The following is a 27,365-nucleotide window of genomic DNA, read 5'->3' as shown; positions in this document are numbered from 1 at the left end:
ACAAATCCAACATAATTAAGTACCGTAGCCATCACAAGTCAGTTTAATTAAGGAGAATAATAAAAATACTGAAATGTTTGCACTAAAACACAAATTTTAACATTTTACTGCACAATCGCACTTTATTATTAAACCTGCCTGGGTTGCCATGCGCAGTTGACCAAACATTTACTATGGGTGCTATGGGTTCGAGACTAGACTAGTCTAAAGCCAAATACGCCTAGTGAATAAAAAAGGACGGTCGCAGCGGTTTGCTGGCACAGATCAACCACTCAGTCAGACTCAGTTTGCTCGAAGAAGCGTGAACAAATTTACCTGCTTTACATTTGCGCGTTGGCTGTGTCAGCAGCTGTATCACTGAAGTGTTATGAACCCTACGGTAAGTCGTAATTGCTTGAGACGCCGCCGGTAATAGAGCCGCATTCCCGTTCTTCGGCTGCGGACTGTCAGTCAATGGAACCAGATATATTGTTATTGTTTGCTTTTCAGGCCTGCAGGGATCAATTGAACCGACTCGTTAGTATCAAGAAGTACTTTCCTAATAGTTAACGGCGTTATAAAGTAAAAAGCGGCTGAGCGTCGCGACTGGCGTGATTTTTACAGCTCACCCTACTCATATTCGTGCGTTCGATGTTTTTGTGTTTCGATGCTCTCTCGCAGGTCATGATGAACGTGTCGCAGCATTCTGTCATGCAGTCCGTGGACAAGGAGAAGATATTCCAGTGGATAATTGAACTCTCCAATCCGGAGACACGCGAAAATGCGCTTCTGGAATTGAGGTTAGTGATGCTGCCTGATTTTGGGGTTCATGGTTCGCGAGTGCATTCGAGCAACGGAACTCGTTTTCGTGAGAAAGTATTGATGCGCGCTGTTATGAAAGCTGAAGGAATAGAAGCTGTCTGTATAATTATGCAATCGTAGCGCTCGTTATCGCTCGCGTTTTGAACTTTTGTGCGTGTGTAATAGCAATGTTCACAAGGACGGAACAGCTCATGCAAGGTGAATGTTGCGCCGAATCGGTTGAATGTACCATTTCTAAGCGCCTTTAGAGCTGACAAAATTTCGTGTGTTTTCGGGTCGTACATCAAGGATGCTGCATAAATGTGCACATGACACACGAAAGTAACTTGCTCGCAGTATTACTGACCCATGTTATTACTTATTAGCGGCGTTAACAGGTGCGAGTGTTATTATTTTTTTTTTTTTTTTTCACAGTTTACTTGAAGAACACTAGATGCATAATGATTTATGCGACAAAGCAGCTCATATTGTCAGATTTACTGTAGCCTCTAGGTATGAAGCGTTTTGGTCTGCCATGTAGCATACTTAGAGCAGTTTTCCCTGCTCTCTGTGTTGGTGCAAGTGCTCAGTATCACGAGAAGGCGATATTTCTTTATGTAACTTCAAGGCACCGTACACACTTTTCGATGCGTATCTGTGGGTCTCACAGTTTTGCAGCTTCGTGATAGAGCTAGAAACTTCATCCTTGTTATGGTTTACATCCTTTGAAAGCCTGTGTGAGCAGGAATACATTGTGCTGATATGCAAAGCAGTATGTACCGACTGCACTACTCGGCAAGTCAAAGTAATGACGGTGAAGAGTAACAATGTCGACCCATGCTTGCAGAAATGTTGCATGACCGTAAATGTAAAGCGATGTATTGTGGAGACAAGGCTGAAAGGTTGTGGAATTTAGTTTTCCTGCAGTCATTCAAAAGCTTCTGAAAGCTGCCAGGATGAGAATATCGCCACAGTCTACTATTGTTACTGAAAAGGCACAGGCCCATATTGGCTAAATTCATCATCTAGCTTTCCATGGAAAATGATTTGACTGGCCTTTATGATAGATATCTGTTTTTATGTGGTAGAAAATACAGTCCACACTTTCAGTCGTGTTGAGTGAATTTTTTAATCAATTTCGAAGAATTGTATGATATGAATAGATCCTTACCACTGGAAATAAGTTGATCCATTACATCATACACAGTGGTATATCTTAAAGATGTTAATATTTTATTTTATTTTCAATACTGTGAGCCCTTTCGGGCTGTTACAGGGTAGGATAATTCACAACACTAAGAGTGAATATACAAACAGCGTAATATAAGCAACACAATGCAAACTGAAAGCAAAAATGTATAAACAGCATACAATAGCATAAACAAAACAGCAGCAGAAACAGTGCAGTACAACGCCAAAAAACATTGAATTTAAACATAATGGTTCTAGGTTTCTTTCAAAACTCGCAAGCGAATTCATACCGTCAAATATTTCTGAGTTAAGCTTGTTCCACTCTTCTACAGTTTTGACCAGAAACGAATGTTTGTAAACGTCAAGTCTAGGCACATAAGGTCTAACAACGTATGGGTGACAGGACCGAGGTGACACTCTGCCAGGAGGCCGCAAGTAGAGTCCGGGATTTATGTTTAACATGCCATTGTACAATTGATAAAAAAAATTTTAGCCTGGCTATCTTCCTGTGTGAAGCTAGATCTGGAAAGTTTGCCTTATCAATCAATGCAGTAACAGATTCAGTTCTCTCGTATTTAGAAAAAATAAAGCGCACAGTAAGACGCTGTATTCGCTCGATCTGATTTATTAGAGTTCGTCGATACGGGTCCCACGCTATGCTCACGTACTCCAGGGTAGGTCGAACAATCGTAGTGCAAGCCTTCAGCTTTACGTCAGTAGACGCTTGCTTTAATTTCCACCGAAGCATTTCCAGCTTTCGCTGTGCTGGATCCACAAATGTTGGCAACATGTTCGTTCCAGCTTAAATTATGTGTCATGGTAACACCGAGATATTTCATCTTCATTGTTCGTCGAATTTCCTTACGTCCAATTCTGTAAGCAAATTGCAATGGGGATTTTTTTTGCTGTAACGCTCGTGCAGACCGATTTATCAAAGTTAATTTCCATGTCGTACGCTGCACACCAATTAGAAATTACGTTTAGAGAATCATTTAGCAGGGATTGGTCGTGGACGCTCCTCACTCGACAAAATAACAGACAATTGTCCGCGAAAAGGCGAACTCAATTAGTGGGTCCACATCTTTAGCAATATCATTGATGTAAAGCAAAAATAGCACGGGTCCTATCGCAGATCCTTGGGGCACCCCAGAGGTGACAGGCAATGAGGCGGAGTACTCCAGCTGTTTTCACAAACTGCCGTCTGTTACACAAGTACGCCTCAATCGACTTTACTACCATGGGATTTATACCATATGTTTTCAGTTTTTGAATAAGCTTTACGTGGCAGACTTTATCAAACGCTTTTGAGAAATCCAGTGCAATAACGTCAACTTGCTCTTTCTGGGTTATAGTATCTGCAAAATACCGAATTGTTTCAAAGAGCTGCGTAACGGTTGACAAGCGCCTTCGGAAACCATGTTGTTTAGCATAGACGCCATAGAGTAAATTGTCTTCGGCATACTGTACCAGATATTTGTTAATTACATGTTCAAGTAGTTTGCATATGGTGCATGTTATCGAGATGGGACGGTAATTACTTAATTGTAGCTTGTCTCCAGCTTTGAAGATCGGAACAATGCGGGCAACTAACCAGTCATCTGGTAAGGCACCCATTTCGAGAAAAGCAGTGAATATTTCTACTAAAAAATTGGAAACCCATTCACAATAATGTTTTAGAAACGCATTCGGTATTTTATCAGGATCAGAACTTTTCCTCACATCTAGATTTAGAAGTAGTGCTACGATTCCGTCTCTAGAAATAATGACGTCACTAGTATGTTCTTCGTTTACCCCAGCTTCTTCTACCAGATATTCTTTCTTAGAGGAAAACACCGTGACAAAGTAGTTGTTAATATAACACTTGCTTTATATAAGCAATCCAAAAAAAAAGAACTACTGTTGTGTTTTTTTATGCAAGACGAAGGCTTGTTTTCTCTCACTTGTGCAAACAGAGTAAGGTCTCGCTCTGTGTTGCAGGCTGTATGACATGGATGTTGCTTGAACAATGGAAACGATGTGACTAGTTATAAAAAAAATAACTAAATTTACTTGACAATGAGAGTCGAGTGCACTTAAGGGGCTATGACGGGGTCCTCTACTATTCTAAGTGTATTATTGTAACTTAAGAGTAGAGAGGCCAATGTGTTTGTACACGCACACACACTGGGCTCTCGGCATGCAATTTAACTCAAAATGTAATTTTGACACCGCTCTAGTTTTTTTCCACCGACGCCAACCATCATTTTGGCATGACTTGTGTGATGTCAGGAAGTGTTAAGTCTCTGCTGTGTCTGTCGACTGCTCTGAAACAGTACAAAACCACATTGGATGTCTTGCTCCTCACCCAATTGCACAGCAAGGGCATTGTGGTTGAATTGTGCCCTCAATTTTGTCAATAAAAGTAGCACAAACCATTGAACTCTTACAGAAATTATCTCGGGCTGCCCGCCGAGACGCACCTGCAAAAAAAATAAAAAAAAAACAGTGGATGGCGACAACAGATTTCCAGTTCTTGCAATTGCTTGCAAATCGCAAAAGCATGGCCTTTCAGATTGGCTTCTGTTACTCTGAGAGAGCCATAGCTCAAAGTGCAACTCATTTTGCCTCCAGTTAGTGTTGCCAGACTGCTGTACTCAACTGTGATAAAAAAAAAAAAGAACGACACAAATTTTGTACTAGATTGAGTGTGCTCAAATTTGGCCAGCTTGTTGCGGGATGCATACGGTTTACCATGCAATGCATAATTCTAGCTCAAAAATTTGTTGTCGGGGCCCCTCTAAAAGAAAGCAGCCCTTGTAATGGTACATGCTTTGCCATTCACGTGTGGTAAAGCAAGGAAAGCACATCAGCTGGAAGACTGTTTTATTGCTACATGGCTTGTGTCCCATGCACATACTACCTGCCATGTGTGCTTCGCTCCAACCTCAGACTTTCTCTTTGGTTTTATAGAGCACAGGATATAGTCTGAAGCAACCATTTCAGTAGAGGACACACAAAACAGTGATGCCGTGCCTGAACTTGCTAATTCTATCTATTCTCAAGTTTAAATCTGGTTTGTCGGTTGTAGCTGTGCATATTGCTCAGAGGGCATAACCTGTTTTGCCCTCTGATCATTCAGACCTACATAACAGAAGTGCATCTATGGCAGCTGAGTTGGGTAATGTTTTCTCAGCTGGCCGCTTTCAGTGTAGTACCTAATCTTATTGCTGCCTTTGATGTGATAAATAGGAAATCAAAATTTTATAACTTTTAGCATTTGTGGATAAATTATTCACTGCTGTTTGTGCTTCTGTCGAGACAACCTGGACTCTATATAATGCTGACATTCAGAAAATGAGTGTGCTTCAGGGAACAGTGACAGCGCCCATATTGCCCACTTCACTATAAATTCGACATCATTCTCAGTCTCTACTGCTGGTGTCGCAAGCAACTACTGCTGTGGTCCTTCACTTTAACATGTCTCTTTTCTCTCAAAAGTTCGAATGATAAAACATATTTGTTTGCATCAGACTTGGAGCATCCTCTAGCCTGTTTGGATGTGTTGCCACGTGAATGACATTATAACAAGACACGTTTTTAAGTGTGGGAGATTACTGACCTAAAAGCAGGCAAGAGGAAAAGATTAGTGTGTAATCAAGTCATTTTTATTTGTTCACTTTGCTTATTAGTAAAAAAAAAAAAAAGGCAAGAAAAGAGTGATTTTTTTTTTTTTTTTGCTGCAAGCTTTGCTCTTCAGCTGCAGTGGGACTGTAAGTGCCTAAGCCACTTCGTTGCATTTTTCTCTACTTTCTGGTACCGTAATGCTTCAGCTGTACTCTGTGTACTGTATGATTATGTTGTCTTCATCTGGCCTGTAGTTACATTTCATAAGAACAAGCTGTGTGTCTCGTTGGACGACCCGACGACGGCCGAACATCACTCGTCGTTACTCTCAACATAGCGCCCTCAGAGACGACGGCGATTTCGGGTCGATGCGGCAGGCATAGTTTCTGTATTGGAGGCTGTGGCTTGTCGTCTCGCCTGTCACCTTCGTTAGGCTTTTTTTGCGAGTATGACCTGTTTTGTGAGCCTCGCTTTTTTTGTGCGGCGTGCTGCTGCATCGGGCGCAGTGCGACTCCGACAGACACTCCAGTGTTTCGTAGCCATAGTGGTTGCGAAGTGTGATGGCGTGCTTGAAGCCTCGTCAGTACTAGACTCTATCGGTACTTCCAAGTGTGTTTGAAGTCACACTCCTTGGCAGAATTCCCGTGCCCCCCCCCGGTCGCGAGTTTACGAATTTGAAAGTCTTGAGGTTGGCAGGTATGCATAGAAAATGTTGCACTCGTCTAGTTTTATCTGGCTGCGTAAAGTAGATGCCGCCATCGTGGGGTGCCACTATGTGCTTGCTCGCTCAGGACAACTGCATGCTCTGAGTAGTCTTTGTGGGAGATGTAGATGCAAAAAATGGGAAGTAGTAGTGTTCTATGTGAACATCCAAAATCAAATGTGAACTGCACGCCATGGTGACGTGCAGTAGGCAGAGCATTGTGGGCATGCACAGCGAAGGGGATCAAAGAAGATTTCCGATTGCCAATAACTACGCTTCTGCTGAACGCAATGAAGTACTATTTGCTGAAAAGTATTTCTGAAATTGTTTGTTTTAACTTCAAATGCATTTCTTGACTTCCATAAAAAGTGTTTCAGGGCCACTTTAAACGGCACAGCTGTTTTATTTTCGGTGCGCTGTTTTCTCATCACTGCTTTTGCTTACTTAGATTGTGAGCCATTCATCCTCGATTCTGGTCTCCAACATTTTACTTAAATGCAGCTTATTGCAGTAGGCTTGTGGCAAGTTATGGCTCTTTGGTATTACCTGCCGAGTTTCCTGTTTAACCTGATCACACAGGTTAACGGACAATTTAATGTACTCGCAGCAAGAAGCGCGAGGTTGTTCCTGACCTGGCTCCGATGCTGTGGAACTCGTTTGGCACGATTGCAGCTCTTCTACAGGAGATCATCAACATCTACCCCGCCATTAACCCTCCAACACTCACTGTGAGTAGCCGTTCCTTGATTCTATTTTTGTGGAGGGAAGAAGGGAGTAATCTGGAATAAGCTGGCTCTCCCTATTTTATGCTCCTTTTTTTCCTGCCTACGATTTAACAGGATGTTGTCCATTATTGGCAAGCGTGCGCACAGTCGTTGCCAGCGATATCTCTGCAGAAGTTGTTTGTTGTGTTTTACTAGGTGTCCAGCAATTATCTCCCAAGTTTCAGATTGGCAACGAACTTTTACGGGAAGCATAAAAATGTGAGGCATGTTTGATGATTGTTGCAGCCACTTCAGCAAATGTGTCGAAGTACAGTGTTCACAAATCCTGGTAAACAGGTAACAAATCACAATAGTATTCTCGTCAAGTATAAATTGCAATCTTTTTTTTTCTTTTCTGCTGTAGGCATCCACATTTTTATATTCATCTGCTCTTTATTTATTGGTCATTGAAGATAGCAGTGCGCATATAACAGTCGACAAATTTATTGTTTAATAGATAAAAGTTGGCACAAATTGAGACATGAACATACTGAACTTGTTGGGTCTCCAAATGCGCTCTTGGGACAAAGGAACGACAACACAGTGCAAACAATCGCAAGGGCATTTATTGCACTTTTCCTACACCAATTCCAGCTAGCCGAATCACAACCAATAGAACATGCCGATGGGGCGCTGACGAATCGAGAATGTTCGACTCACCACCACAGGATAGCGAGCGAATGTTTGCCTATGCTGGACACCAACGCCTAATCGTTTGCATGTATGGTCACACGAATGGTGTTGTGTTCGAACGATCGGGTTCGTTCGTCTCAGTGCCCCACTCCAAAACCTTTATCGGGGCGGTCACACGAGGCGTGCTGGCGCACGCGTGAAACGTCCGCGCAGCTCGCTGACCCCAAGTCAAAGGGGCACAGCCCCGCCGTTAGGTGGCGTTAGCAGCGCAACTTTCGCGCTGTATCGTACTAATCTGCAACTACACAGACAGCCAGCGGTGCCCAGCTGCGCGAACAAGCCGGATTACATGAGATGCGAGAGCCGTAGGGGAAACCATAGGGGGACATGTGAAGGTCGAGCATCCCCATAAACTACGATGCAGATTTTCATTTCAAGGATTGCTGAAGTCTGTGAAATCGGTTAAGATGGGACTTGAGCTTGCATGAAGTGTTTTATGAAAGCTATACATTTAGTGGCTGACTATGCAACAATGTTACAAGAGTAGTGCGTGTCGCATTACTTCGCATCCAGCACCATGGGAGCCCAGCTCTATTATTAAGAGCGCAGCCAGTGGCAGTGCTCTTGGAAACACGTGGCGAAAGTGAGGAGCAACTTACTGTGAATTGATTCAACGCCGACTTAGAAGTCAGGATGTAGAAATATGAATGAGATAGGCAAACTGAGGCACATTGCAGTTCTTGTTGCATGAACCTTGCACTAAAATTGTCACATGCTTCTGTGTTCTCGCATCAGTATTGTTTTTGCACCTTAACTTCTAAAGTGTGCCCAGTTGTTAGCCTTCTCAAATTGATGTGCATGGCCTCCAAGGTGATGGTGCTCAGTCTCGTCTATTTGCAGAAAACACTTGGGTGTGGAAAGTGTGTGAACACCAATGTTTTTCATTGGTTAGGACATCGACTAAAAACTTAAACCTAATTACTTGGAAACCTTTAAGAGATTAATAACAGAGTATCTGAATTTATGTATGCGAGCTAAAAGAAAGTAAACAAGACGGATGATTTATGCATGCAAACTTTGCAGAAAAGACGTAACCATGCTATTTGAATGGACAAGTCGCCTGTCAGCAATACATTGCCCAAGTGGACATATCAAGCTCATTTGTACAGCTGCAGGTGCAAGGAAGCTTGTTAAGGGGGTTCCTTTTGCTTATTAAGTCAGACAAGCTGCAATATGTGTTCCGTGGCTGCACTGGGGAAGTGAACAAACAAAAAGGAAAGAAAAGGGAAAAAAAAATCGGTAATCCGTTTAGTTGTTAAGTGGATAAGCATTGAGATGCTTGTGTTGTTTTGCTCGTGTGAGCAGCACCACTACTTTGCGGAAAAAAATATGTTGCAATTGAAGCATTATTTGCTTAATTGGTAGGTTAATCAATCAATTACACAGCCCTAGTTTCTCACCTCTAATAGTTGAAAAAAAAACATTTTTGAGCGTTTAAGCAGCAACATTGGAATATTCACTGAAACACATTCCTGCTGGCTTTGTCTCTCATACTTTTTGCAGGCACACCAATCCAATAGGGTTTGCAATGCACTGGCCCTGTTGCAGTGTGTGGCTTCACACCCAGACACTCGCACCTACTTCCTTGCAGGTAAGAAATGTGTTGACTGGCACTGGGGGGGGGGTGCACTTGCAATTTAGATAGATTAAATGCTGGCAGTCCTTGCTGCAGATGGCAGTAGTATGTTAGAATTTGCAAACATGACTCAGTTTGATAAAATGAAATTCTTCATGCAAAATCTTGTTTTATCAATTTGGTTTGCCTCATGTCTGCCGTGACTTGCGCATATGCAGGCACGAAATGTGTAATAGTATGTTGTGAGCTGCTGAAATAAAGTATGTATGTATGTATCTATGTATGCATGCGCTGGTCCAGGAAAGAGCTAATGAGAGGCAGAACATGTTATTGAACATTATGAGGCCATGCCACTGTGATGTAACATATAAATAGAATATAGGTCGACCCTTTGTCTTGACGTAAAGATTGCCTTTGATGCAATTCTCCAGAATGGCAAGAACGCGTGATGCGGCTTGTTGCCGCTACCTTAACATGTAAAATGACTGGATTCGAATTGAATTTGAATGCGCTTTCATAATCAGACTGAAAACAATGTGCCATTATTGTCATGCTATATGTGAACTCGTTTTACCTTGGTTGCCATCTTGTGATGGCAATATTGATGCTACTGGTAGACTAGCTTTGACGGTGGGTCGTTGCAAACGTGGTTTTGGTTTTGTATTGTTATTGCGTGCTCAAGCAATTTTCGGGTTCATTTTCTTTGACAATAAAGCGTGCATTTGAATCGGGTAAATACTGTAATAATTGTGAGCTACCCTGATCCTGGGGCAGTCCGAAAATAGGCGTTTTCGACAGAAGATGACATGTGACTGAGACCGACGCTGACACCATTAGTGTCGCCACTGGGCTTAGGTGTGTGCTGAGCCAAGTTCGAATAAGGCCAATTTTAGGATTGAAATAACGGAAGTTTAGGACCATAAAAAAAATGGATGGATGCCGACTGAATTAATGGAAGTCTACTGTACCACTATGGGTTCTTTCATGTTCTGCAGAAACAGCGTAGCATCTGTCGAATCGACTGTTGCGCCATTTCACTTCGTTTTTGGAAACCGTAAAACTGGGCAGTGCTATCATGCTCTAGTTCACTTCCTATTCTATCACATTGTTTTCGAATTCAACACTAAATTGGAGCAGAGATCCACTTTTCTTGCACCCTGAGGCAGTATTAACCTTTTAAGCAACACTAGTAAAGCAAATTTGCATAGAGTTTTCAAAGTTTGTGTTTGCATTGGAAGCAACGAAAAGAGAAACGCATCCCTTTTCATTACGGTGTCTCATAGTGGCAAGACGATGATTAGAAATATGCCAAAGACTGGTATATGAAACGGCAGGGGACTTTATTATTGGGAAAAGACGTCGGCCTACATTACGGTTTATAGGATACACCAATGGAAGTGGTCAGAAAGCTCTAGCGTATGTATTAACATGCAGTATTGTCATGCTGTCTTAGATGTTTTCCATCTGGATGGTTGTTGAAAGCTGGCTTGGCACTATCTTTTTTTTTTTTTTTTGTCACAAAGGCAACCCCATTATATGTTGTATCTGGGGGGGGCTTCTTTCAGTTGATTGCTAGGGAAATGTTTTGGGTGCATGACTGACATTTACTGAGCCTTTAATTCTTAAAGAGGTGCCTCATGTTAGTACAGTGGCCTAAGAGATGAGTGCTTTGTTGGCCAAGTCTTCTAGAATTTATTAATAAGTTCGTATAATTAACCCCTTCTGTGCCATAGACAAACTGGGTTTACCCAAGTGCTTTTGGTAGCTTCAGCCAACCCATCAATGATAATTTTGATTTTTTTAGAATGCCATGGATGAGCTGATTTCTGTGTTTCGCCATAATTCTGGTAGATAGCACCAAACATTGCAATGGGGTGATACAAGCAGAAACAAGTTTGAAAGTTTGTGTGTGCTGAGGTCTTCAAAAAATGGCACTGCTGGCAGCTGCAGCTAGCCATGTTGGCTTTCGAAAATCAAGTGGTCGGCTTCTCGAGCAAAGAAGACCGAGATTCAGCGCGATTGATTCACCATGCGATTCGAAATCTACTATTCGGTATCCACAATTTTGCACACCCCTATTGAAAAGCTGAGAAGTGCTCTCTGCAACCCCCCCCCCCCCCTTTTTTTTTTTCCTTATCAAGGAAGTTTCACATAAGCATGCTGTTCACTTAGCTGTGTAATGCACAATGTATGTTGGACTATATGACACCTGCTCAACCTGAATCAAAAAGTATTAACTGGGTGAGGCAACAATTAATAACTATAGTGGGAAGGCACGAGCACATTTTCAGATCTTCCATTGTTACCAGCGTTGAATTCCATTACTGTTTTAATCTAAGAATGTGTCATTGCATGCAAAATAAGCATACATTGCCACATTAGAGAGCTGAAGTCATGAAAATAATTGCTGGATATATTTGAACTTGACAGTACCATTTCTGTTGCTTTTCTTTAGCATGTTGTGACAGAATGTTTTTCTTGCAGCAAACATCCCATTGTTCCTGTACCCTTTCCTCCACACTGTCAGCAAGACGAGGCCTTTTGAATATTTGCGGCTGACCAGCCTAGGTGTGATTGGTGCTTTAGTCAAGGTAAGCCCCCGTTACAGTAAGCGAGCAAAAGAAAATGCACGATTGCCATTTGATAATTCTTACAACGGTGTGGTTAATACAATGAAAGCTTGTCATTGTGACTGTTATTTAAGAATACTATTGGACAAGTCGCACTCCTCATCTAGTCTCAGTAAATGTATGCATTGCTCTATGGCACATAATGCCCCCAGATTTGAATGCATTTGGCCAAGCATCAAAAAGCTATGGCAATGATGATGTACAAGCTATGAAAAAGTAGTGATAAAAAAAAAAAAAGCTGAAAGCAAGGCCCACTGAAACATGGCCAGAAGTAACAGTATGCATCATTGTCACTCAAAAAGGAATTGCAGGAATCAAGGGTATGGCCTTGCCTTGTGGGACGGTGGGTGTGACGGACAACTTTCATCTATTCACTGTGACACGAGCAACATGCGATATGCCGCAGGATCCATTGGTGATGCTTAGTATGCCAAGTGCATTGTAACGGATACCGCTGTTGTAGTGAAGGATAGGAGCGAATGTGTCAGGTGCGCAAGTGTGTTGCAGTGGCAGTACAGTGAGGGTACTAATGTCTGTATCCTGGACAAACTGCCGGTGAGTTATAGACACACACATGATCTGTCCATAGAGTGTGTGTGTGTGTGTGTGTGTGTGTGTGTGTGTGTGTGGAATTGGTGAAACTCTGTTGTTGTAATGTGTCTAGCTTGGTTAAAGTTGACGACATCTTTTTAGTCATTTCTTCACTGGCCACTACCCTTCCACCAGAATGGTTGGCTTTGTTTATGCCTCCATTTCCGCGCACGAAACTTGGTTACATTTATGAGTGTTGCCACAAATGTAAAGCATCATTGTAAAGAATTTAAGTGTGGTTCACTATAGATGCTGCGTCTTTCTGGCCATGGTCTAACTCTTGCATATCCTGATACAGTGCAGTAGGACCTTGTTGGTACAATTTTATTCGGTACGATGTCTCGGCGCCAATGTTCGCAATTGAGAACAAGCAAAACGACTCGATGCACTCAAACTTCCTTTTTACCAGTTGATACATTCTTGGTAAACACTATCTTTTGGCGCCAATGTTCAGTATATCGCCAGACTGCGATTCTATATGTTTCCCAGCCTCTAGATCCATTGTAAGCAAGAAAAGGTTCGAGGCACGTATTACTGAGAACAGTATTTTCCCACCGCAGCAGCTTTCCCGCAGTACTTACCCGCCCGTGCCATGTGAAAACACCAGTGTGCACTTAGTTTCCTATTCCAGTGCCAGCAAATCTCCTTGCGGGTCATGCAGCGGTCCTTCGAGTTATAAACTCCTTGTGGGGAATCGAAGCGCGTTAAAATGCTTGGCGCGTTTTGACTTGGCCTCACCAAGACACAGTTGGAACGCAGGCAAGAGCTTGCATGGACAAGGACCACGCGGGTAACAAAAGCAACCAGAAAACAGCGCCTGCACGCTGCGCCGTATCTGCTCCGTCGAGGTGCGCTAGTGATGTGGCATCGCGGTGATGCCCTCTCCCCTCACTCAACACCTGGCGCACTAGCGCAGCAGCAGGTGTTCCGATTCACCCGCTCTGCTTCTTTGAGGTGCACTCGTGACGTGGCATTGCAACCAATGGGAATTTTGGGTGCCTTTTCGCTGCTACAGACGCCGTCGGCTTTTTCGCTCAATGGGCCATTTGATGCTCTTGCATAAAGATGTCGGATAGCACCAAAAATTTACAAATAAAGATATACAGTTGCCATTGAGCTTGCTCTGCATACAGAACACTTATCGCATTGCTTCTCGTGAGAAGTTCATAGAGAAGTGGCTGTGACAAGTGCAACATTTTTGCATCTGATTTAAACAGAAGTGAATTTTGCGAAATAAAGATTGTGCTGTATTGTCTGCAACTTTCACTTTTAAATGAGCGGGAGGGAAGATAATGGTGGAATAAAAAATCCCTTGTAAAAAAAAATGGTGTTTCTGTAGTAGAAAGTCTGCATGTGGTTGATAAGTTCGCCTGCTTCTGCTATGGGGATGTGGCAGGGCTTCATGTGGCAAGTCTTGCTGACTGCTAAAGTTGTAAGCAATGCTGTGGATGGAGCGGCACAGTGGCAAGGAAACTAATGCTTCGGTAACTCCTTTCGACACAAGTCTTTGTTTCCTACTGCAGAGTGGATTGATGATGCGAAGACTCGTATTTCAAGAGTGGATTGTGTTTAGATGCTTTTATTTTTCTGTGTGGTGTGTCTGAAAACTTTGGCAAGAACTGCAGGTACGAGCATAGTGTCTAGTGTTGTGCAGAGCATAGCAAAACATACCAGCTCTCGGCGACTGAAGTGCCAGGTACTTTGCAGTTGGCTGGCTACGACTTGACTGCCGACGATGAAGAGAGCGGCTTCCAGCAATACAGGCTCATGCATAATGGAAACGAGCTGTCCAATCCACTAGCGATGCTGCACAGGCTAATGCTGATAATGTGCGACAGCGCTACTCGACGCCAGAGTGTCACCCGTTCTGAGCACCCGGTGTTCGGAACACAGACCGCCAGCTCTTATCGCATGTGAAACATCAACCTCTTCTGCTGTGTTAACTTAAAAAAAAGAAAACATTGTTTTTTTGCGCCATTGTATTTATTGTAGCTATGTTTCTTTTTTTCTTTAGTTTTTGAAGGAATAAAGTGGTCAGTTTCATGCATGTCTTTGAAAGAAATTTGCACCTACCTTGTGCCTGTCCCTCTGTGTCGAACAGTCAATTAAAACAGTTTTTGAGAGCATGGGAGTTCTCCAATTGAAGTTTCATAGACAAAAAACAAAACAAAAAAAGGCAACAAAAAAGGTCACTCGAATTATGTGGTGTAATTGAAAGCCCTGCTATTGCATGTGTCAAAATGTTCATTGTGAATTGTGGTTGAAAAAGCTTTTAGGAAACTGTTTTGCTCTTCTGTAGTGTTGTCTTATATACCAGATGCTTGCAAGAACACGAATGCCTGGCATTTGAGCCTGACATTTGTACTCTGAAATAGCTGGAGTGTTCCTTGGTGAATGAATAAAAGAAAAGTTAGAATGGTAAGGCCTGATATGAGGGCTCAAGTGCTTTATTGAGTGAGGCTTGCAAGAAACTTGGTTGAAGTTTCAGCAGTGTCTTTCTGGCCACTTTTGTCCTTTCAAAAATGGCAATAAAAATGTAACATCAGCAAAACACTAAAAGTGAGCACTTAAATTTGCATAGCAACAAAAGATGGTTCATGTCTCCAGCAAGAACTGGCAGTTTGTGTCTCTGACAGCTGGATATTTGCGGCTGTGTTAGCAGGTGCACCTTTGTGCAGCCCTAAGCCTCAACTCGACCCCATCTGAAGCAGCAGGCCCTGCATGTGGCAGAGCCGTCCATCTTCAGCTTCCATTAAACTTTCTCCTTGACTTAAGTAGTTGCTGCTTTTCATGAAAGCCCCTCAGCGATTCGTGAGCTAGTTTTTTGCAGTCCGGCGCTTTCGGCATGTGCTCAATGGCTCTGAGTGTAAAGATATTTCTGAAAGTAGTCATCGTTTCAGTAATTGCTGACAAGTATTGTTTAAGCAAAAGAACTCAATTGAATAAGTGGGCTGAAATTAAGGTGTAGTTGAGGGATGGGAAACATTCAATTTCTTGAGCTGGACATGGATTCGGGAAACTAGCACCTGTGTGTTCATTGGGGTTAGTGCAGGACAGGCTAGAAAAATAGTCGGAAAGCCTTCACCCTGCAGCAACTGTTGAGACTGATGTGTACGATTACAAGAAATGTTGACAGGGGCCGACTTCTGTCTTCACCATTTAGTGCTTCTTGGCACGTTTTGAAGTCTCCAAGCATTGGCAGCCTGTGCTGTTATCCAGGTTTTGTGGTCACTGTTTGGACTCGTTGCCACTTCTGGTTACTTGCTGCTATTGAAGCCTTAGTTTGGGGATGTGAAACCGTATGTGTTGCTCTGTTCTTGTTCGGAGTTGGTGCAAAGTGGTCAAACGTGTTTACATTTTCTTTGGCTTTTCTCACACGATTGCTTCTGCTTTATTCCGATCAGACTGATGAGCAAGAGGTGATCAACTTCCTCCTGTCGACAGAGATCATTCCGCTCTGCCTGCGGATCATGGAGTCTGGCAGTGAGCTCTCCAAGACGGTAAGGCTTCTGATACATGTTCGCAAAATCTCTTTGAAGCCCGAGGCAACTTGAATTGTAAAACTGAAGTTATCTAGCCGAGCACATCTCAGTGCAGCATGGCTGAGTATGCAAATGCCACACACGGTACACAGATGCATTGCAGTGACAATACGAGAGGGGTAACTGGGATAATGCAAAGAAATAGCGAAGCTGTTGGGAGATATTGCAAAGAAATCTGAGCTGAAAAGCCACATGAGCAAAGAACATCATTCATGCTGTTAGCTTGTACGTGAAGAAAGTGCGCTGCTCAATCCTAGTAGTACCCACATTCACGCTGAGTTTGCATATTGCTACTCACCGTGTACCTTGCTCCCAACAACCCTTCACAGGGCCTGTCTACAGTCTGTCCTGTGACTTGCGTCATGTACACTCGGCCACAAAATATTGCGGGGCACGCGAGTGCGTGGCGAAAGGGCCCTCCGCACCTTTTGGCGGTGCACCCCTGGTGTCGAGACCGACGCTTGCACGCATGTGCGTCCCTCCGTGACTGCAAGCGTGCATGTTTTCGCACTGCCTCCTTGCGGGCCGGCGATATTTGAGTGTAGTCGTGAGGTGCCCCTTTTACGATTGGCACTGTGGCGGCTTCAACTCGCTGTGCAGCTGCTGACCATAACAGGTTTTAAATGTTGAAGCTTTATAGTATCCAAGGTTTTGTGATTGAACCACATTCACACACCAAGAGAGTACTTGAAGAGATTTTCTATTTTTATAAAGAGTGAATGCACAATGAATGAGTGAATGATAGTATACAGTTGAACCTCACTACAATGAACGTCGCATCAGAAAATTTCCACTACATTGAAGTATTCTCGTTTTCTTGTCAGAGCTCTATAGCTCTTGCCAAAACGCACTTTTTCATGTGTCATGCTGTCTCATTGAACTTTTATAGAGTACCAAGCCTGAAAATTTCATTTATGTGCAGGAAGTCACACTCTGTTTAATTTAGCACATAAAAAGACGTCTACGAAGTTTAAATCATGGATTGGTTCCACCAGAAACTGCCGCCAATTACCCGTTCTCACCACACTGCCTGGGCATGCAAGTCACCATTGTTTGATAGTGATGACGATGAGGTTGATCAAAATTGCGGGTGCATTTTGCGTCCACCCATCGCGCAGCTTGTGATGCGTCGACGCGAAGCTGGTACGTATCAAACATTCGATCTTGATGCCCTTGACTGTGCGACACTGCCAGTTGAGGCTGTGTTGCATAAACTCAGTTGGAGCTTTCTGCCCACGAGCGAGCTGGAGTCATTACGACCAGTAAACATACAAACTTCGTAGCTATACACGGTAGTTGACGGCTGATTGCCTGTGTACCCAAGCTTTGCTTCATGAGTGTGGCTGTCAGTCCAGCCTGTGTGCATGTTCTCATGCCGAATTGCTAATGTGGTCTAGTGGCATAAACCTTTTCAAGAATGAACTTCCCACGCCCGCAATACCCACCAGCTAGGCCTAACCAGCGCTGCTTCGTGGGAGGCGGTGACGAAAATTGTAGTTTGGGGCTGAGTCGACGAAATTGTCGTTGCAGCTGCTGTACAGTATTCGGAATGCCAAAGATTCGCCTCTACAATGAAAATGAGACTATGGCCTAGAGCCTGAATTGTGGCAACTTTGTTAGCAGCTACCATGTTTCCGATATCGTCTGCACAGATCAGGTCCGAAAAATTGAGACACACCTGTGCAGTGTCTGAAGTTTCAGTCACTGTTACACATTGGTTCCGAATAATCGAGCATGTCTGAAAAATGAGGCATCCGAAAAATTGGTTGCCAGCTCTAGTACTAATTTCACAGCAACGAAATTTTGTTTAGGGGGGTTTAACTGTACATAAATTTTCTGCCTCTTTTAGCAAACGGGGTTTTCTGTTGCCATGCATGATCTGCAATTTCCATATGTGATTGGATACAGTAGTAACATTCTTGTGAAGGTTTCACACAGTTGCTGCGTATCTAAAGTGCGATGATTCTCCTTTTTGTGCCATATTTCAGGTTGCCACTTTCATCCTGCAGAAGATTTTGGTTGATGAGACTGGTCTTTCGTACATCTGTCAGACGTACGAACGTTTCTCTCATGTGGCCATGATCCTGGTAAGTTAATCTTTTGTGACCTTTCGTTGTAGCTTTGAGTCAATAACAGGCCTTTTTTCATTTCTATGTTTACGATCCATGTGCCTTCTGTGGCTTTTGCTAGTGTGCCAACTGCCAAGCCTTTGTGGAAATGTTGTGGTTATATTGTGCAGGGCAAGATGGTTCTGTCTTTGGCCAAGGAACAAACTGCACGGCTGCTAAAGCATGTGGTCCGGTGCTACCTGAGGCTGTCTGACAATCCAAGGTTTGTGTCGTCATGCTAGCAATTTACTAAATGTGTGCGCCGCAATGGCTCAATTGCTGGTTCTATTCTTTGCTATGTTGGCCACATTCCAAAGAGGGCACAATGCAAAAACACACTTGTACTTAGATTTAGGTGCACGCTGGTGGACCTCGTGTAATCCGACATCTTTCTGAGGGCCGGTGTTTGCAAGGTGCACATTGTGATGAGAACAGGCTCCTACGAGAGTGTATGGAGGTGAGCATAGAGCTACACTTTAGTATTACAGCATTAGCCGTAATTCATGTCATCCAGCTTCATTTGTGGCATTGCTGTGGGTTGTTTTCAAGAAAAGTATGGCTATTTAAAGAAATTCGAGGTGCTTTAGCCGCCATTGCTTGTGGAGCCTTCGCTTACAAAAATTTTATGCTTCAAACTACCAGGCCACTAGGACAGGGATGAAGTGCAAACGCAAGTGGGGGAATGTTTTTTGGACAGTGGCTCATTACTGCTTAATGAGAACAAACACGAAATGCGTTTTAGTGCCCCTTTTAGACTTAAGCCCACCTACTGTATTCCTGCAAAACTTGCAGGGCTCGGGAAGCCCTGCGCCAGTGCCTACCAGACCAGCTGAAGGACAACACATTTGCAAGCTGCCTGCAGGATGACAAGTCCACTTCACACTGGCTGGCCCAGCTGCTGAAGAACTTGGAGACAGCACCGGTCACTGACCCCAGGCTTACCTACCAGGGGAGCCTTCCTCCCCAGTAGCCCCTCCTCATCACCACCACCCAGGACGGCAGGGCTAGGTCACCACAAAGCCCCGTTATGAGTGGGAACTGAGTTTGTTGACAGCAGCTGTAGTCTTGGCATCATCTGCTCGCATGTGATTTGCGTCGGCGTGATGTCATCTTGACGAACACTGAATGTGATACCCTGCAGAGCGGCAAAACGAGGGCAGGCTTACTGTGTGCACAGTCTCCTTCTAGGCTTTTGGATTACTGTGGTAGCGCATGCATATCACTGCTGGCTCATGTCATTTTGAATATGTGCAGTCAAAGTGTAGATTAAGGCATGGCTGTCCTGTTGCCTCTTTGCTGTCCAAAAGGTCTTAAAAGGAGAGTGGTTACTCGTAACATCAGTGACATTCAACCAGCCTTGCATCTGCCATAATGTTGTGTTGTTCTTGACAGTAACCAGAAATAAGTCGTCCAAAAGCGGTACGCAATTTCTCAAACACTATTGAACAACTATGTTTGAAGAATTGGGTAGCTATGTGTGACAGTGTCGGACAAATGCGTGTAAATTGTCAGCTAGGCTGCAATTGCCATGTGATATTGTAGTGTCCATCTAGGTGCCACTGATGTAGTTGTCAGATGAGCTGGCACAGTTTCAAAATTGTGAAAGTGACATTCGTTAAACTGAAATGTGCAGTAATCTTCTTGTTTTGTGGCTTTTGTGACCCTTCGGCATGTCTGCAATGTTTAGGAGTGAGTCATTCATGCTTGGGTGCTCACCTCTAAGGTGACTGAGGTTAGCCTGACTTTTGTCACAGTGCCTGGAAACAGGCAATCGTCTTGCCCGTTTTCCTGATGTATGTGGAAATATTGCCTGTGTGGATTCTTGTTGGGCTATAACAGTCTCCATCATCTGCCAATACATGTTGGCGGCTATTGAGTTTAAAAAAGAATTTTGATTGATGAAAGCTTTAGATTATGGTAAACAGAGGATGCCTACAACAGGCAGATGTTGAAGTGCGCTGTTCTGTAGCACGAAACAAAACGATAACTTTGGAACAGTCCACACAAAATGTGGAAAATAACAAATGTTTCATTTCGGTGGAGACGGTGCTGCCCTTCTAGTTATGCACGGTTAAGAATTCTCAGCAACAAAATATTGTCGAAGGCACACATGCAGGCCCCCAAAATCATCCACAAGTGTATCACTCTTCTATCATTTTAAGCTTTAAACTGTATAGGATCTATTCTGTGATGGTGTAGTATATAGTCTTGTATATGAGGTATGCCTGAAAATTGTTGGGGGAACGTGTGCGTGCATTAGAATTTTTTCTCGACAAAGGGCTTGTGCATGTGCCTCAAACATTTCTATGTAGCTAAGGGTGCAGCACCACTCGTTCCGCAAAGAAATTTTGTTAATTCCCACCATATGTGTATTGTCCAGAGTTTTTTTTTTTTTTCTTTTGATGTCTTATGTGCTGAATGAGCACTCCTAAACTCAGTTTGCCAGTTGCCATAGAACTGATTTGCCAAAACTCAAAAAATGTGCAACAAACTAGCCCCATTTGCCAGTTCAATAGGCAAATATTGTTTTATTGGATAATCAAAGAAAAAAGGGATCATGCTCTACTTCAGCACGCTGTTGATCGCTTAGAGCCACATGACCTATAAATGTGCTATCCTTGTTGCACATGCTGCCCCTATGACAGCTCTCTGTGGACCACTCTGCCTCCATGTAAATAGCATAAAGAAGTCCAAGGTGCCACAAGCTCAGCCGAATGTAATGAACCTAAACATTTTTTAATAATCTATAGGTGGTGGATGTATTGCAAGAGTAATGTTACCATGCAGGGCTGAGCGCAGGTCCTAAATCTTCCTTCTTTGTACATAACTTGTCACAATGTAAGTCTGTTAGTCGTTACACAGGAGATTCATGTGGAAAGTGAGGCTTCCCTGGTTTCTGGTGGTAAGGAAGAACAAGAATGGAAACAGGGATTGTGATGCTTTCTTGTTTCCCTCTATTTACCCTTTGCTGTCTTTCTTTGTTTAGCATAAACTTGAAGCACCTGTCCCTAATTTGCTTGATTTCTCAAGCCTGCACAGTTGCACCGAATATATGAGCAATTTGCAGCCGACTTCAAGCAGCTGCGTAGTGTTGGCTATTATGTTTTATTCATCATAAAACTTGCGAGTGTAGTTGCAGCATGGATATTTGGTGCCACTGCTTCACTTTGTTCGTTCTGAGCTCTGAAGGGCCTGTTGACACTCCAGCAACAAACCTTGCGGCAGGATTAAGGAGAATGGGCTGGACAGGGAATTGTGGAGCATATTGTGACCATGTAACATCTCGGTCTTCTGCATATTGCTACTGAAGGGCAGGTTTCAAAAGTTGTGGAACTTTTTTTTTTTTTTCCTCTGACACTTCTGATGCACGTAAAGTTGTCTGGTTGTAGATTTTGTTGTTGTAAGCACATGTTTGGGTACACTATGTGCAAGCTTCAAGAGCAAGTTAAGGTGGAGCATATCCTGTGATTTGGTCTCTTATAGTACTTCATTGTATGTTTTAGGTGTCGGGATGGGGATAAAGTTTAAAGCTTGACTCGTGTGTGCATTGTCAAGAATTCAAAACAAATATGTGCATTTAGTTAGGGTAATCTTTAGTTGAGCCTCTATTTCTATCCTTAGCTTCATCTCTCCACATTTAGTTTTGAGCAACAACTTCATTTTCCTGGGTGGGCTTTCCTGGTGCCCTAGCTTTAGTCTCCTCCTCAAAGATTCCTTGACTTGGTTATTGGTTGGGCTAAGTGTACTGTGAAAATGTTTAACACAACTTTCAAATGGTACAGTAGTAAGGGGTTAATGACGTGGAACATGGACGAACTACAATATGGCTGAATAAGAAGTTAATTACGTGTATGGCTTTCAGACTTTGACTCTTAGTCCACACAAATCAAGGAAGCAATGTGGGCAATATTTCTTTAAATTTGTTTTTCCTGCATCTATATATGCAGGTGTGCAGTTTTAGATGTACAGTCCTCTAACACTTGATATGCATGACATCACCCCACAGTGAATACCAGGTGAAAAATAATAGGGTGGTCTCCTTACCCCCCCCCCCCCCTTTTTTTTTGCGGAGTCGCTATTATGGAAGTTACTTAATTTTGCAGGCCAATTTACTGGTATGGTAAACAAAAGCACCTAGAGAAGTTATTTTACTTTTGACTGCTTGTTATTTGTCTAGCCACTGTCGTCACCTTGTGCGTGATGCATTTTTTTAATGATTTTGTTGGAAGCTGACCAGGGTGCAGATAATTGTGTAAAGTGTATATAGCTCTTTCTTTTTTTGAAATTGTAATGACATTTGCATATCAGAAGTACTATTATTGTATCCATAAGCCACTGATGGTGTAGTCTCCTTATCCCAGCCAACAGTTTCGTCCTTGCTAAGCTTTTGTATGAGCGGAAGGGCGTGAAGCGATGTCACTTGTCCACTCCAGATAGCCAGTAGTACTCCAATCATTCTCAGGCTTCCAAGATTTCACAATATGAAAAGAAAACTGGGCCATAACATGACATAGTCAAGGAGGCATTTTTATGTTACAATAATGTAACCTTCGTGCTCTTATGTCCGTAGCTGTAATTATTGTGTGAACAATGCATTTTGGGGTGTCTTGGTGTTTGAACTGATGAGATATCAATTGACAGCGCACATTGAAGCACAATTTACTGGTGCTTAGTGTTACCTTGAGTGTGGTGATTTCATGTGTGTGTTTGTGTGTCATACATCTCTGGTGGCATGGAGCTTGTTAGTGTTGTGAGAGATTTATCTGTTTGTACCAAAGAGGCATTTGCCACTGACACCAGGATGTCATACGAATTTGTGAGGTGTAAGAACATTTGATGACTTTGAAGTTATCTAAAAGTGGGTTGTGCTCTGAATTGTAACTCGCACACAAAATTCATGAGAGCATAAATTGCATTCCTACAGAGCTGTGAATAGTCGCTACTAGCAGGTTCTGCCCATTTTATAGTAATGGAACTGCCTGGGGGGTTTTTAATTGACTGATTTTCACGAGAATCTCAAAATAATTGATGCCTTCTGGTATTTTGGCTAGTTGAAATGGCCTCATGTCAGTGTCACTCTAAATTGTGATAGCTGTATTATAGAGCATCTTCATTTATTTGTATGTAAACGATGGCATTATACATGCCTGCTTAAATCACAGTGTATTGGTTCGTGTCCTGGCATGTGCTCTATGCTGTTAATTTGTAGCCTGCGTGCCAATAGGCAAATTATCTATGAATGGCGTGTTCATTCATATTAGTATTTTTTTTCATAAATGTCAACCAATTGCTTGCACAAAGCAAAACTTACAAGACATGCCAGACGACATTATGAAAAGATTCTAGTGTATTTTGACCGTCATCTACACGAACGCACAAATGTAAAATTTAGCTGTGTGCTTGTTGACAGCACCTGTCTCTTCATGTATTGGAATTATGGCTGTTGGATTCTGTCACATTATTTTGTGTATTCTTCGTCAACAAAGCATGTATGTCAGAACATTGTATTGGTTGACGATAAGCAGGCTTACAAACTGGATGCCGTCTTTTGAGTGTTGCCATGAGCTAATGGTGTTTCTTCTGCATCCCTACTTTGGGGCCATCTGCGTCGGAATGGTGAGGGAGAAATTTGATTGCGAATGCTAAGCCTTGCTCCATCTACTGGGTTGTGCCACTTTGTCACTTGTGATTCCCAAAGTACAAAGTTTGGTTTTAAAAGAGCAATAAACTGAGCACTTCAAACATGGCTTTTCGTCTGATGTGGGAGAAGCCTCAATAATTGTATCGGTGCTGACATGCAGTGTCGGTTTAGACACTACAAATGAGGTTGCATGCTCCGCACATTCCAAACATTTAAATATAATTTATCTACATCTATAGCTGGTACTCTCTTTAGCCCACGAATTTGGAGAAACGTACAAAAAGAAAATGCCTATATCTATATGTTTGGGAGATCTCTGTCATATTTTAATGTCTGTGATCTGAGGTGGCTAAGGGGGCAAAGGGCCCTCTTGGTTGATTCTCACTGCTGATGTGCCTCATGTCTTGTCTTTCGATGAAGGAAGCACTAATCGAGAGAGAAAATGTCCTGCAGCTCTACGACCTTTTTTTCTGTGCATCAGCTGATGCAGAGAACACACACCTACTACTACCAAAGCCCTCTCTGCAGCACCAGTTCCCTAGCCTTGCCAGCGGTTACGTGTGGAGACTATGGCGGCACCGGTCACGTGCAAGTGATGATGCTGCTTTTGTATGAAACGACTTTGTGTGAAAATCTGCTGCAGAATCTTAGTACCCTCGGCAGCCCCGGGTCGCTGGCTGTAATATATAAAAATCAAGGGGCTTAAGTTTAAGTTACGTAGGCCCAAGGTGGCGCTGGCATCAACCTGCTCTTAGTCCTCTGAACTGCTAAATGCACAAATGGTCACATGATGCTCAGTGGCTGTGGCATTGTGGAGAGAATGTGGAAGCATAGGACCAATACGGGAGAAGGCAGCTACTATGGTGGAAGAATATGGCAGTGGCTGCTTACTGACATCTGTGGTTCTCATGGCCTTGTAGCATGCTGCAGAACGAAACTATGGCTGCGGCCTTTCACCCATGAAAGAACTCGCAGGTACTTGTATGGCTCACTCGAGTGACTAATGCAATATCGACATCCGCATTACTTCTACATTGTCATCTGTGAGCTATCATATCACATTATGATCAACTAACGCCGTCTACTTGCAGCTGTTTACGAGTCGCCGTCTGCACGACAATCATTGCTGCTCCTCCTGTCATGTATGTCATTCCACTCCGCTGCTCTCGGTCATTCTCGTCCTGCCATTTGCTGCGCCAAGAACATATACGTCCCCATATCGCCAAAGGCTCAGATTTGACCCGCATAATGGTATTGCATAAAAACCTTTGCGAACACTCATCCGATGCACTGATAACACGTCAGCCCACCCATGGCTTTGATTGCACTGCTTCTGGGATTGGGCCCCGTTACAACCAGGTTACAATCCAGAAGGCTCAGTTCTGATGTACCTTTCCAGATAGAAGCAAGTGCCAGTGGCTGGTGTGCAATCAGTTTATGTTAAAAACGCTGCAGGGTGGATGGTGCGTGTTCGACGCTAGATTCTTGTTCCTTGTAGCTTGCTGTCCGGTGTTACCAAGTGGTAGGTGACTGAGGTTGACGGGCTGTAGGCGTCGGGAAACCAGGCTACCGGGCAGGGATGAAAACGTTGCTTTTGCAAAATCTTGAACAATTTGTTTGCAACATGGTGAATGATATCGAAAAGAGAAATTGCTCAAAATAATTTAACTCTTTAAATAAAAAAAGTCACCCTTTAAAATTCACTGTTTAATACATGAACGTGTCTGTGTCTTAGTGTGCGCTAGAAGGCGGGCGCTTTGTAGACAAATTATCACGGCAGTTGATTTTTGTAGAACTATTTAGACACAAAACACAATAGAAATTGGAAAGCTTTGTTGTGGAATGCTGTAATAGGTTAGCAGGTGCGTCAAACAAAATGTAATTGATGAAAGTCGCGTACGGCCATTTGAATATGTCCGTTGAATAGCATAAACCCATATTTATACCAGGAAACTGCAGCCAGGTCGCGTAACTCCTTCAATGGTCACACCTGAAATAAAAACACGTACTATGTAAATTTCAGAAATGGGACATGCGTAACTATTGTAGGAGTGCTGGATATTGGACCAGATAATCTATGGTCTCTCAATAATCCTTCAAGCATTGTACTTTGAAGCAGGTTTTGACGAATCCACGATTTCTCATGACAAACATTAAATACGCATCACGCGCAGACTCGCGTTATTATCCTCAACGTAAGCATCGCAAAAATCTGACGCGAGCGGGGCAAAATTCTACCGCTACGTAGATCGTACACACCTCATATATCACGTGACGGGCACTCTATGCAGTGCACACGTCGCGATGCTCCACGCGTTCACGATACCGATGCACCAAAAGTGTGATTTCGTTTGCCCGATAAGCTTTGGCATGCGAACTCTTGCACATACAGTGTAGGTAGAAAATCCACAGGGCATCGAATTTAGGCCGCGTTATAAATATGCTGATTTCATTTAACACGGAGTCCGCATTTCGATGGCGAAATGCGAAAACACCCCTGTTCTTAAATTTAGTTGCACGTTAAAGGACTCCAGGTGGTCGAAGTTATTCCGGAGTCCTCCACTACAGCGTGACTCCAGGTGGTCGAAGTTATTCCGGAGTCCTCCACTACAGCGTGCCTCATAATCAGATCGTGGTTTTGGCACGTAAAACCCCATAATTAAGATTTCATTTAGTTCAACTTGACATGTATGATGAGCAGATCGAAAAGCGCGGGCGAGCTCTGGGAACAAAGAAACGCCGCCTCAGTGTTACGCGCTTTCTCTCCTGTCATCATCCTCATCATAAGCCTATATTTATGTCCATTGCAGGATGAAGGCCTCTTCCTGCGATCTCCAATTACCCCTGTCTTGCTGCTAGCTGATTCCAACTTGCGCCTGCAAATTTTCTAACTTCATCACCCCACCTAGTTTTCTGCCGTCCTCGACTGCGCTTCCCTTCTCTTGGTATCCATTCTGTAACTCTAATGGTCCAACGGTTATCCATCCTACGCATTACATGGCCTGCCCAGCTCCATTTCCCCCTCTTAATGTCAACTAGAATATCGGCTATCCCCGTTTGCTCTCTGATCCACACCGCTCTCTTCCTGTCTCTTAACGTTAGGCTTAACATTTTTCGTTCCATCGCTTTTTGTGCGGTCCTTAACTTGTTCTCGAGCTTCTTTGGGAACCTCCAAGTTTCTGCCCCATGTTAGCACCGGTAGAATTTAATGACTGTACACTTTTCTTTTCAACGACAGTGGTACAAGCTCCCAGTCAGGATTTGATAATTCCTGCCGTATGCACTGCGTATGCCGTGTGCACTATTAATTAAAAAAAAAAAAAAAAACATAGGCGCGAATAGTGCAAGGAAGACGTGCGACTTCCGTGTTTAAATGTGGGGGCCCGTAAGAGGTGAAAATCTGCAGGCTGGAAATTTCACGTCCATCAAAGCGAACTTATCGCGAACAAGAAGCGCAGCGCCAAAGAGGTCGTGCGAAGTTGCGCCGATCGAAGTAACAGCAAACGAAACAAAACTTTTCCGCAGCGCAGCCATCGAACTTCC

General features: G+C 43.3%; 1 protein-coding gene across 2 annotated transcripts; it reads left to right on the top strand.

Moving 5' to 3' along the window:
- The first annotated feature begins 204 nt into the window (after window positions 1–204).
- Window positions 205–23,927, top strand: LOC119442152 (CCR4-NOT transcription complex subunit 9). 2 transcript variants are annotated; one of them, XM_037706907.2, is made up of 10 exons: window positions 206–379; window positions 490–516; window positions 661–779; window positions 6,885–7,005; window positions 9,238–9,325; window positions 11,795–11,901; window positions 15,936–16,031; window positions 18,062–18,160; window positions 18,313–18,404; window positions 18,974–23,927. In XM_037706907.2, the coding sequence occupies exons 1-10, from the start codon at window positions 368–370 to the stop codon at window positions 19,149–19,151; spliced, it is 939 nt and encodes a 312-aa protein (XP_037562835.1). In that variant the 5' UTR covers window positions 206–367; the 3' UTR covers window positions 19,152–23,927. The 2 variants fall into 2 exon arrangements, with proteins under 2 accessions (XP_037562836.1, XP_037562835.1); XM_037706908.2 differs by lacking the exon at window positions 490–516 and having other exon boundaries at window positions 205–379.
- The last annotated feature ends 3,438 nt before the right edge of the window (window positions 23,928–27,365 follow it).

The sequence above is a fragment of the Dermacentor silvarum genome, chromosome 2 (genome assembly GCF_013339745.2).
Source record: "Dermacentor silvarum isolate Dsil-2018 chromosome 2, BIME_Dsil_1.4, whole genome shotgun sequence".
NCBI classification, from domain to species: domain Eukaryota; kingdom Metazoa; phylum Arthropoda; class Arachnida; order Ixodida; family Ixodidae; genus Dermacentor; species Dermacentor silvarum.
The sequence above is the reverse complement of the archived record's forward strand: the minus strand, read 5'-3'. Positions and strand labels throughout refer to the sequence as shown.

Bases quoted from the DNA above. Each gene is read 5' to 3' on its own strand.
- LOC119442152 (XM_037706907.2), top strand. The intron at 11,902-15,935 runs GTAAGCCCCCGT...TATTCCGATCAG, and splicing joins TGATTGGTGCTTTAGTCAAG to ACTGATGAGCAAGAGGTGAT. The intron at 16,032-18,061 runs GTAAGGCTTCTG...GCCATATTTCAG, and splicing joins GCAGTGAGCTCTCCAAGACG to GTTGCCACTTTCATCCTGCA.